The sequence below is a fragment of the Cryptomeria japonica genome, chromosome 3 (assembly GCF_030272615.1).
Source record: "Cryptomeria japonica chromosome 3, Sugi_1.0, whole genome shotgun sequence".
Classification (NCBI taxonomy): Eukaryota; Viridiplantae; Streptophyta; class Pinopsida; order Cupressales; family Cupressaceae; genus Cryptomeria; species Cryptomeria japonica.
The window spans coordinates 492,415,265-492,428,487 of NC_081407.1; the positions used below are offsets into that span (position 1 = coordinate 492,415,265).

The 13,223-nt window shown below is 37.6% G+C and overlaps 1 protein-coding gene across 3 annotated transcripts in view; it reads right to left on the minus strand.

Annotated features, from left to right (window-relative positions):
• Positions 1 to 13,010, minus strand: part of LOC131044555 (polyprenol reductase 2) — a 72,104-nt gene extending 59,094 nt beyond the window's left edge. For 2 of the 3 annotated variants that reach the window (XM_057977910.2, XM_057977916.2), the window contains exons 1-2: positions 12,606 to 13,009; positions 12,108 to 12,460 (exon numbers count right to left, since the gene is read on the minus strand). In XM_057977910.2, coding sequence (XP_057833893.1) covers positions 12,108 to 12,460; positions 12,606 to 12,791 — 539 coding nt within the window. In that variant the 5' untranslated portion in view covers positions 12,792 to 13,009. Of the gene's footprint in view, positions 1 to 12,107; positions 12,461 to 12,605 lie in introns of all 3 variants that reach the window. The other variant, XM_059218419.1, reaches the window with a different exon arrangement.
• Positions 13,011 to 13,223: the final 213 nt, after the last annotated feature.

A 13,223-nucleotide genomic window follows, 5' to 3' on the forward strand; every position in this document is an offset into this window, starting at 1 on the left:
GTAATTAGGGAGATCTCTGATTGGTTGGTTTTTTGTTGTTTGGCATGTTGCATTGTTTGATGGCCCTGATTGCTTTGTAATGGTCTCTCTTGGTTAATAAATTTTTACCCCCCTTTTAAAAAAAAAAATTGCTTAAGGACCCATTTCTCTATGTTCTCCATCCATTCATTGTTTTGCTTTTCCAACTACCATGGAACCTATTTTCTTCTGAATATCCCTTGTAGAGGCTTCATCTATTAAAGCCTTAACATTTGGTCATGAGATCTTGCTTGATTTATTAGTTATTACTATTGAATGTTGAATAAGTTTAGATTTCTGGCAAATATGGAATCTAAAGGCAAAATATCATAATCTAGTTCCCAGTTACATGAAAAGTTTTATTTTTGTTAGAGGAGGTTTGGAGAGATCCAGTTTCACACAAATCCATGCATAGGTGGCTAGAGATTTTTTCCTAGTTATATCAACTATGCCAACAAGCTTTTCAACAAAATTTACAATATTATCAAAAAATTGCAATATTCTACAACTATGATAGTGATACAAATAAGTTAACCCACCACAACAAGTACTTTTTATTAAAATTAAAACCAGATAGACAAAAACTCAGAAAACTGAAACTTAAAAACTCACATGAACAGATAGACAAAAAAATTTATCCTGGGAAAACCCTCCACCTAAGGGTGAAAAACCCAGCCACACCAAAAATTGAACTTTATTAAAGGCGCAAATCTGATACAAGACTTTCAAGTTTAACAAGCAATGAACTAAATAAGATTGTTAACACTTTAACAATCAAGAGTATAAGCCAATAACATCTCAAAAAATGAAGACTTCTACCATCCATCTGGCACATTACCTTTCTGCAATATGAAGTGATCATACACCAATCGTATACAAAGAGAAGATACAGAATGACTGATGAAGATACAAAGTCGCTAGAGAAGATCTCATAAAAAAACAAACTCTACTCAAATGATCACCAACGCATATATATAAATCATCTTCCTTAAGAATTTCACCCGCCCGCAAGATAAACTGCAAACGTTGCTATATAGGAAAGACAAGGCTCGAAAATATCTCTAAGACGGAGATAGATGAAAGTCCACCCGCAATATGCATAGCGGCAGTTACAAAGTATGCCGATCCATACTCCGCCACCGACAGGAGCTGAATACAATGTCACAACCGCATCACTAACGGATGAAAAACAATAAAGCAAGAAGTCGCGCCAGCAAGAACGAGACTCTCATAAAGGTGCAAGCAGAATACGAAGGTCGATGACAGGTAACAAGGAAACTGAAACTCTCCCAACTTATGAAAGAACTCATAAATGCAGAATTCAATATCATCGAACAGCATAGACGAATTGAGAAGAGTTGAGACATGATAAATGAAAACATCAGCAAGATGATTTCTCAACCAGCGCAAGAATAATGAAGTCTCTTGCTTCTACAAAACATTAATACTCGCTCTTAGCAAAGGAGATATCATTAGATGAATTTTCACAACATAACAAACACAATGGCTACACCCATATGTGTAAGAATGAAACAAAACTTTATCACGAATTCTCTCGACGTGATAGCATCATGGATTCACTCAACATGATGTTCACCATGGCTACTCCCATGAGTGAAATAACACAAGCTCTCATCACGGAGTCACTCAACGTGATGTTGTCATGGAGTCTCTCAACATGACATCCACTATGGCTACTCCCATGATTGGAAAGAGCAACAAGGGCTTTCACCTCAAATTTCTCCGTCACAGAGAAAAAATGCATTACAAGGGCTTTCACCTCAAATTTCTCCATCACAGAGAAAAATGCATTACAATGGCATTCACCTCAAATTTCTAAAATGCATTACAAGGGCTTTCACCTCAAATTTCTCCATCACAGAGAAAAATGCATTACAAGATGAAATGAGAATCACTGAAGTTGAGACTCTCTCTCAGCAAGAGCATCATTCTCCACAATGCCAAGCTTATCTCAAAAATAAGAGAACTTCACTCTAGGAAGTGGCTTGGTGAGAATGTCAGTTGTTTGCTCATCTGTGCAAATGTACTTGAGCTCAACTGCTTTCCTTTGAACCATATCTCTTAAATAATGATACTTGATCTCCATTTGCTTGGTTCGATCATAAAAAACAGGATTAACTAAAAGCTTCACACAACTTTGGTTGTCACAAAGAATCACAGTTGGTTCCAAAGGCTGCCCAAACAATCCTGCAAGAAGCTTCCGAAGCCACACTGCTTCTCGCGCTGCTACACAAGTTGCAACATATTCAGCTTCTATTGTACTTTGAGCCACACATGATTGCTTCCTGCTGCACCAGGAAATCGTAGTTGAACCTAAGCTGAAACAACAACCGGAAATGCTCTTCCTGTCAGGAACACACCCAGCCCAATCTGAATCAGAAAAACCTTGTAGGTTCAGACCTTCACAATAAGTATATTTCAGACCATATCCCACTGTACCACACACATATCTCAAAATATGCTTGGCTGCAACAAGATGAAACTATCTAGGCTCACACATGAACTGACTAAGAGTGTTAGCAGCATAACATATATCAGGCCTTCTATTGACTAAATACATCAATGATCCAATCAATTGCCTATACATAGTGGGATCAACTAAATCTGAACTGGTTGCAACCTCATGTAACTTTTTCAGATTTGCTTCCATAGGAGTTGATGTAGATTTGCAATCTAGCATACCAAATCTTTTCAAAATATCAATGGCATATTTCCCTTGACTCAGGATAACCTCATTTCATATTTGCCACAGTTCAAAACCAAGGAAGTAATGCATAAGACCAAGATCTTTCATCTCAAATTCAGAAGCTAACTCTTTCTTACATTTAGAGATAAGATCATCCTCTCCAGTAAGAAATAAATCATCAACATAAAGAACTAAAATTAAAGTTTTATCATCAATTACCTTGAAGTAGATATTTGGATCTGCATCATTTTTTAGGTAACCTAAGCTCAATAAATAACGATCAATTCTTTCATACCATGCACGTGGAGCTTGCTTAAGGCCATACAGAGCCTTTTTCAATCTGCATGCATGTGATTCTTTTTCATGAATCACAATACCTCTTCTTCAATTACACCATTCAAGAATGTTGTCTTTGCATCCATCTGATGAAGTTTCCATCCTTTAACTGCTGCAATAGCAATGATAGTTCTGATTGAATTATATCAAGCTACAGGAGCAAAGGTCTCTTGATATTCTATATCTACCTTTTGAGAAAAACCTCTAGCTACGAATCTAGCTTTATATTTTTCAACACTTCCATCAACTGCATGTTTAATTTTGAACAACCACTTAAAAGAAACAACAGATTTACCTTGAGGCCTAGGAACAATATCCCGAACGTCATTCTTGATAATGGATTGATATTCTTCCAACATTGCATCTCTCCATACTTGTTGTTTTGAAGCCACCTCAAAACTTGAACGCTCGGATTCAATAATATGACTCATTAAAGCAACATATCCTGCAAACTTATGAGGTCTCTTACTTTCTCTGAAAGTACCACAAGGGACTGAAGATTTTTCAGCCTCTTGCATAGTATTCGTGGCCCACAAAGGTCTCTTCTTGTCATATGAAACATTACTTGGTCCAGCAGAGGTATCTATAGCATCAACGGGATCTATAGGATCTTCTAATTCAAGAGTCTCCCTCCGAATCTCAGAAGGGGAATCAAGGGCAGCAATATCCAAATCTTAAGAAATCTCATGATCTTCTCTATCAATTTCCATAGAAGTCCCTTTAGATCTTTTGCAAGCTACATCTTCTTCAAATGAAACATCTTTGCTGATTTCAATCTACATTTGACCCGGAATGTAGACTCTGTAAACTTTTGAAGACTCACTGTAACCAACAAAAATTCCCTTCTTACTTAAAGGTTCTAACTTAGACCTTTTATCTTTAGGTACATGAATGTAAACTGGACACCCAAAAATTATGAGATGACTAACTTCAGGTTTAATACTTGTGAATGCTTCTTCAGGAGTCATATTGTCTAGAATTTGATGCGGACTACAATTCTGAACATAAACAGTTGTCCTTCAAGCTTCTGCCCAAAGAAAGATTTGAAGACCTTGATCATGGATCATGGCTTTTGCTGCCTCAACAATAGACTTGTTCTTTCTTTCAGCAATTCCATTTTGTTGAGGATTATAAGGGACACAAAACTCCCTCTTAATCCCAACTTCAATATAGAAATTTTGAAACAAACTAGAAGTATATTCACCCCCATTGTCAGATCTTAAAACTTTGATCATCTTATCAGAAAAATTTTCTACTTGAGCTTTGAGCTCTTTAAATCTAGACAACACTTCATCAGACTCTTTAGATTTCAGAAATAAAATCTAGGTCTTATGAGAGAAGTCATCAATGAAAGTAACATAGTACCAAAAACCACTTAAAGAAGCAATAGACAAAGGACCACACAAGTCAGAATGGATCAACTCTAGAATTTCTTTTGCTCTACTTTCACTAGAGTGAAAACGACTTTTAATGTTCTTACCTAGAGCACAACCTTTGCAGACACGATCATGTTCTTGATTGAGCTTAGGAAGACCAATGACCATCTTCTCCATGGAGAAAGAGTTCTGACATTTAGATGAGCAAATCTTTTATGCCACAACTCACTAGAAGACATGGAATCATGCGCTAAGGCTTGAATAGGACGAGCTGAAAGTCTACATAGACTCTCGTGATGAGCACCAATTTCACGAGTTGTCTTAATACTAGTGTTCTTTTTCCATGCAAGAACTTTGCCTTCAGCAAATGCAACTTGGTATCCTTTATCTTCCAACGCTGAAATGGAAATCAGATTTCTCTTGATTCCAGGAACAAATAGCACATCACTCAGATGAAGAGGAATTCCTGAATCTAGATGAAAGGATGTAGTTCCAGCTCCTTTCACAAAATAGCAAGCATCATCACCAATGATAAGATGCAAATGAGAATCTTTTTCAATCAGATTAGAGAGATGTTCACGATATCCTGTAATGTGGCGAGATGCTCCACAATCAATTAGCCAAGTATTACTATCAGAGGGAACATTACTTGAAAGAGCAGAAATAAATAAGAAACCCTCTGAATTTTCACTTGATTCTCTATGAGGAGAAGCATTTTCAACATTTGTGGTGGCAACTTGATGCTTGGGTTTCGAAGGACACTCTCTAGCAAAGTGACCAATCTTGTCACATCTAAAATACTGAACCCTTGAGAGATCCTTCCTCTTCTTAGGTTCAGGAGCTGAATCAGAATTCCTATCTCTGTTCCTCTTGAAATTTTCTTTCTTTCCTATTCTTTTAGAAGTATGGGCCGCAAGAACATGATCTTCTTCATGGTGAGATTTTCTCCCAATTCCTCTCGCCTCCAATTTGCATTCTTCTTGAATACAATCAGCTCTCAACCGATCAAACTTGGGTAGTTCATTTCTTCCACTAATACCTTGAATGAAAGATTCCCAAGAGTGAGGAAGGCCATTCATGGCCAACATAACCAGGTCTTTATGCTCAATAGAATCTCCAATAGCATTGAGCTAAACCTTCAATTTTGTAATCTTCATAAAGAAAGAAACAACAGATTCACCTGTAGCCATTTTAATATGAAGGAGTTGAATTCATACAAGCTTTGAAGGTACTCGAACATCTCTTTGGCTGAATTCAACTTGGATATAACAGGTACTAAATGATCCTTAACAAAATCAATCAGTATCTTTCTTGCCAGGAAACTGTTCTTTCTCCATTGTGCTTTCTCGGTGTCATCAAAAGGTTCATCTACATCAGTCTTCACAAAGTTGAGAAGATCATTCTCTTCAAGCACAATAAGGACTCTGAATTTCCATGAGGTAAAATTTGATACACCATCCAACCTGTCTTCAACTTTGAGTCCATTCACCATTGTTGAAATCTGAAATAAACAAGCTAAGCAATGAATATTTCAAGGCTACATGTTCTGGTTCTAGATCTTTTCTTTAGACCCGCTTTGATACCATGTTAAAATTAGAACCAAATAGACAAACTCAGAAAACTGAAACTTAAAAACTCACAAGAACAAATAGACAAAAAAAAATTATCCTAGGAAAACCCCCCACCTGAGGGTGAAAAACCCAGCCACACCAAACATCGAACTTTATTAAAGGCACAAATCCGATACAATGCTTTCAAGTTTAACAAGCAATGAACTAAATAAGATTGTTAACACTTTAACAATCAACAGTATAAGCCAATAACATCTCAGAAAATGAAGACTTCTACCATCCATCTGACACATAACCTTTCTGCAATATGAAGTGATCATACACCAATCGTATACAAAGAGAAGATATAGAATGACTGATGAAGATACAAAGTCGTTGAAGAAGATCTCATAAAAAAAAAAACTCTACTCGGATGATCACCAACGCATATATATAAATCGTTTTCCTTAAGAATTTCACCCGCCCACAAGATAAACTACAAACGCTGCTATATAGGAAAGACAAGGCTCGAAAATATCTCTAAGACGGAGGTAGATGAAAAGTCCACCCGCAATATGCATAGCGGCAGTTACAAAGTATGCCGATCCATACTCTGCCACCGATAGGCGCTGAATACGATGTCAAGACCGCATCACTAACAGATGAAAAACAATAAAGAAGGAAGTTGCGCCAGCAAGGACGAAACTCTCATGAAGGTGCAAACAGAATATGAAGGTCGATGGCATGTAACAAGGAAACCGAAACTCTCCCAGCTTATGAAAGAATTCATAAATGCAGAATTCAATATCGTCGAACAGCATAGATGAATTGAGAAGAGTTGAGACATTAAATGAAAACATCAGCAAGACGATTTCTCAATCAGTGCAGGAATAATGAAGTCTCCTGCTGCTACAAAACATTAACACTTTTTTCATTATTTCCTTATCAAATTTTGAAGTCTACAACCATCAATGTTATCTTGCATTCTTTCATTAACCAAGTACTGACACGTAATCTTTGCATTAACAATAGTGACACAAATCTCAATGGGGCACCTAACATGTTGAGTATTTTGAATTCAATGACTAAATTAAAATTTGCCCAGGCTTTCCAGCAAAGATAGCTCTTTGGGGCCTAATGTCAAGGAGTCCCAACCTCCCTTGATCCCTAGGCAAGAAGCAAAAATCCTAAGCCCCAAGGAGGATCCCTTGAATTCCATGTTTTCCATGGAGAAAAATTCCATGTACCTTTTCTAACATTGTAAAGATGCACAAGGAAAATAAAATTAGTGGTAGATGCGCCCTGCTGAAAAACAATGACAACCTTCCTAGCAAAGGGGAGATCAAAGCTACTTCAATTTTATTTTTATTTTCAAACAGAGCCATTATCCATTTGCACTGATCAGCAGTCAATAACTGAATAACCAAAGGAATGCCAATATAACGGATGTTTTCCCCTACTTCTATAAGCTACCACTTTGATTCAGACAATTAGGAGACTCAACTTGGCCAGTAAGATAAATGGAGAGTTTCCCTCACCACTACTTGACAGTTTCTGCAAGCATATCTAAGCAAAAAAATACCCTCCAAAGACTACAGAGTAAGGTTGTAGTGAAGGCTCAATCATCTGCAAATGTTAAGTAATTGACTTCCCCCTAGAAGAAAGACACCACTAATTTTCCCTTGCAATCCAGCTCCATCTGACAAATAACCAAGCACATCTACTGCAATCAATGTCGTGGTCTCCAAGGCAAGCTACTTTTGGAATTAAGTGGCATAGAATGTAAACTGTAATGAACAAAGAAGTAGGACCGCAAACAAGCTACCCTTTGGACCAAGTGATAAGGAATGTAAGTTTCATCAACTAAATAAGTGAGTCCCTTATTGAACAGTCAGTATGGCAAGCCTTCTTTCTCCAATTGTATGGGTTGGACAATGGATCCAAATGCACATTTAAGGGTCATACGTCCCAATTCAATTAGGGTTGCATTACATTGCTTGATCTATATTTTGTTGGCAATTCACACTCATCCGGTGGATATCACAGTTTTGGATAACTTGAAGAGTGGGATTTTTGAAGACCATTTTTGCAGATATCTTCATGTATAGCATATCCGGTATACACCCTTGTACATAAGTTTTTGGACAGCACCCCTACTTTGGCATTGCTATCAAAGGGGGAGAGTAGAGTGAAAAATGTACAGAAGGATGCAAATTTTTGGGTTGATACAGTTTTTTTTTCAGATTTTGGTCTAAGGGGGGAGCCTTATAAATTCTGATCTGGTGTACAGGTTTCAACACTTAAGTCATTTTTCACGAGTGTTGCCATCAATGCCAAAGGGGGAGATTGTTGGCAATTGACACTCATCCGGTGGATATCGATGCTTGATTAATGGTTTAGGGTTGTCGTTGATGGCAACTCTTCATGAGAATCATATCCGATAGCTATAGTTTTTGGAGAAGTGGTCCGGTAACCGGTAATCTGGCTCCAGTAATTCAGGATAAGCAGAGTTGTTTTGGTCTGGAAGCTTTCCAGTGATTGTGGTGGTGAGATATGTGCACGAGATGATAGAGCCGACTTATAGAAATCATTTTATCATCATTTGGGTGATCCGCATATATTTTTGGTAATCCGGTTCAAGCCGACTCATGTTTACACGTTACATTACAGGCCAACTTGATAAATGTTTTGTTTGTGGTTGTGGATATATAAGACCGATGTAGAAGATCTTTTTGATGTATGGTATGATGTGAGATGAGCGAGTTGTGATCGAGAAATCCTTTTGGCGCAGTTTCACGTGCGTATTCTTGATCCGGTAGCTGACTGAGAAAAAAAAAATAGAGCAGGGTTGCAGAGGTTATACAGTCAGAGTTTTGCACTTAACCGGAACTCATCCAAGCATTGATTGATGCTATTTTGGAGTTCAATAATTGTAATTCATCACTATAAATGATTTGTAAAGGCAGTGAGCCTTTCGGGGTTGTAGCCCTTATTGTAATTGAGCTCTAAGCTCTAAGCAGTGTGCCTGAATGCAAAGTGCATTCCCCCTTTTGTAATATTGTTTTGCTACTAGCCATAGTAGAATAATATTGTGGGTTCAATTCCCACCATGGTTTTTCCCATTTGGGTTTCCACGTAAAAATCCTGGTGTTATGACCAAAAAAGAGTAAAGGTTGCTGCTTCTGAGTCAAAGTCACATGCAGCCCTATGGTGGGAAAACATGCAGAGTTCAAAAAAAGAGACAAGGAAAAGGAAAAACTCGACTTTGGCCTAAAATGTTGAAAAATCTGAGAGCTCAATTCTTGCCCTTAGATCACAAACAAAAAATGTTTAAAACAATTTAGAATTTAAAACAAAGAGATCAGTCAGTACAGACATATACAAAACAGTTTTTGAGGCTTCAAATTCAAATGGACATACAAGAAAGTGAAGAGCAAGTGGCAGCCTGATATGTGAATGGACTCAAATTTCAACTTCAAGATGAACTTGCATTGATAAAAGTCCCTACAATAGATGAGGCATATGGATATGCCTTAAAGGCTGAAGAGAAACTAAATTGGAAAAACAAAATAGTGAGTAAAAGGGGTGTTATCAATCAAAATAAGGAAAAAGAGGTTTCTAAAGAACCTACCATGAGTGAAGAACCAGAAGAAAGCAAGAATGTGAAGGTTGACTTTGGAGTAAGGGGAGACTTTTAAGGTAAAGGTCGAGGATGACTGTCTTCTAGTGGAAGCCTGAAGTGTTTTATTGGTGATGAAGCCCATAAGGCCATAGATTGCCCTCAAAACCCCAAACGAGTAAGGTAACCCAAGAAGAAAAAGAGCCCTGGTCAGATGAAGCTGAAGCTGAGTCGAGAGAGAACCTGATGTTGAGAAGAACCTTAATATCTGGAGACAAAGAAGCCCTCAAAGCTAATTGGAAGAGGAAGAGCATCTTCCGAACAAAATGTAATGTAAAGACAAAGTGTGCAAGGTGATCATAGATGGTGGATCTACTGACAATCTAGTAATTACAGAAATGGTAGATAAATGACAGCTTTCCTGCATTCCAAAAGCTAACCACTACAAGATTTCTTGGTTAAAGAAGAGTCATAGCGTGCTTGTAGACAAGCCTTGTCTTGTTGCTTTCAAAATTGATTCCCATGAGGATTAGGTACTCTGTGATGTAGTGTCAATGGATGCATGTCATTTGTTTTTGGGAGGCCATGGCAAGATGACCTGAAAGTAATCCATCAAGGTTGAGAAAATACTTATGTGGTTTAACATCAAGGAAGGAAAACCATCTTAAAATCATGGAAAGAGGAAGGAGCATTTGAAGTGAAAGCTTTGTCTCTTCTAACAGAAGCTAGATTTGAAGTTGAAAAGAAGGTGAGAATCAGCCCAGAACGGAATTGAAGGAAAAAGTTGGAGCAAAAGAGACAAATCATTTGGAGAGTGAAGTTCAACCAAAATTTGAGGCAGAGCTGCAACAAGATTCAACTAATACAGTTAGTAGTGAACCTTAAAATGTAAATGTTGAAATTTCAATTGATTGTAATGTGGCTGAATGGAATAGTGTATTGTGGGGATATGAGCATGATCATAATAAATCTTCCATGGATGTGATGACAAATTTGGTTGAAAGTGACTATTTAACTCAGTACAACAGCAATGATGTGAATTATGATTGGAATGAGAGAAAAAATATCAAGTCTATTAGTAATTACAGTAGTGATTATTCTGTGAATTCTACATTAGGGATTTTGCATAGTTATATTGATCCAGCTGAATGGTGGAATCAGCACCGGACTCCCCACTCCAGGAAGACTATGGTTGGAAATTTTGGTAATGGCTCAGAATTGTGTCAAGGAATCCCAAAAGATTACCTTGGTAACAGGTCTACTGATAGGTTTGTTCCCTCATATTGGTGGCACTGTTGTCCAGTACTTTCTAAACCAGGAGGTTCAGACTTTTCAAAAAGATGAGAACGATAGTGTAGCCGAAAACTCACCAGACTGACTTCTGAGTTAGTTTTCTGCAGGGAGGCATTTCTTTATTTTTAGTGCTCTCCCTATTTTTAGTTTGTTTTTGTTGCTGCCTTTTTCTGAGGCATCAGTCCTATTTTTGGCATGCTGTGGTGTTAGTGGTGAGGTGGGGATCTAGTTATTTAAAGGGTTTTTTTTTTGGCTTTGGAGGGGCAGATTTAGGAAAGGAGTTCGAGAATTTCTTTTCTAACACAGTTTTTGGCTCTGTATTAATTTTGGTCTTGCTGAACTCAGAGATGGAGAAGATAAATAAATTTCTAAATTCTGATGGACCATTTTCTTCCTTTTCTTTATGTTCTTTGGAATTCTGTTAGAGCTGACTTGCAGGGAAGAGGCATTTATTTGCATCACATTCCCAAACAAATGCTTCCAAGCAGTGCTCCATAAAGGTCGAGGAGGCCAATTTGTTCCTACTCCATTTACAGAAGGCTGAAGTTGTTCACAAAGGAATATCTCTCTAGACAGAAAATGCTGATCCTGCACAAAGAAGACAGAATCAAGCCAAAATTAATTTCTTGTGAAGAAATTCTGGGAAAAAATTTCTCCCTTTTTCTGAGAATACTTTAATGTGTTTTCATTTTTGTTTTGAGCCTCAAGGATGGTATCAAACTACTGATCTGTCCAGAAATGATAAAGGGAATGGAAATGTTGGGTTATAGTGAGATCTTTGGCAGATGATCTACATAATGCAAAACATTGCAGGCATCAATAGTCTCTATTCAAGGATCGATTTGATTGTAAATGCATTCAAGAATAAAGCATCACTAGCTTTACACCCTAATAGTTTGTGCAAAGTAAGATCCGGTCGATGTACTTCTTACTAAAGGTTTAAAGAAGAGAAAAAAATTAGGGTATTCTTGGTGTAAAATTTGCCTACCGCTCGGCCTAGAAATTAAACAAGGGGGGCTATGCTCATTCCTTTAGATGTACGCCTATGATGCTCCATAGTACCAATAAACTTTCAGACCCCGTAGCCATTTTCTGATAAATGACGATAGGCCCATGAGCATATACAACATTAGAACTCAAAAATTGCATTCAGACTACAGTTTGGCCTGACTTCGTAATTTAATTTTCAAGGAGAAAGCGAGACTTACACCATTCCGGTGAGATACCCCAATATGTGCATCCGAGCAGAATGGCAGTAATTAAACACATACACCGTCTCATACAACCGTCTCACCACTTGTGCTTCTATCAGTAGCAGCACCAAGACGGTTTTCCATGCCTGCTTATTGTACTCTGCCAGGATGTAAGGGGGCTTTGCAAATGACAGCGCGTCAACGCCTCCTGCTATGTAGCTTGCAACACTGGAGTACCTCAGAGAGTCTGACGAAGTAGTTGCAGTGGTACAGTGAGCAAAGTATGACATGCAAACCAAGAGAAACGTGGTCCACGTCACGCTCACCAAGTAGAAATGCAGGAAGTAGCTCTGCGGGACACTCCATCTCTACATCACACAAATATATATGATTCAATAAAAAGTGGCAGTGGGTATTAGGTGTAGCTTTTTCAATGGAAGGTGGAAGTGCACATTGTTTTTTCAACAGAGAGAGGAAGTAAGCATTTTTGGGTGTAAAATATATTCTACTCACAGTTTTCGCATTGTTCATGAGCTTGCCTCTGCTTGCGGCAACAAGGATAAATCTACGGAGTGCACCTACATGGCGATGAAGAATCGAGGCAATGACAATTGGAGTGATGCCCGCAACCCAGACAATTCTTAACAAGATTTGTAAGTGTTGGAGCAGCCACCAAACTGCCATTGTTATCATTTTCATTCTCCTCACATGAATCGAGCCACCATATCCGTCTTCTCATTGTTATATCACAGATATTTGGGCATCTCCGGCTACCCAGACTTGTAGCAAAGAATATGGTATTTTTTTGTGAATGTGCCTTTGGCGGAGAGGAAGCTAAATATTATTCAAGAGAGAGAACCCATGCTCACAGCATTCGTTTCTTTTTGCAGAATCCTAGTCTCACCATGCAGGTTTTTTATTATTCGTAATCCATGATTTAAGGGCACTTTCCTTAATATTATATATAAGTTTAACTTTATTTGTAGTATAGATGTTTTTAAAAAAATAAAAATAAAAATAAATAAATAAATAAAAATACGGGTATGAGATTTCGTTATGTTTAAAAATATGTATATCAAATTTATTTATTTTTTTTAATTTCAAAAAAATAACTAATTATTTTAAGAATTT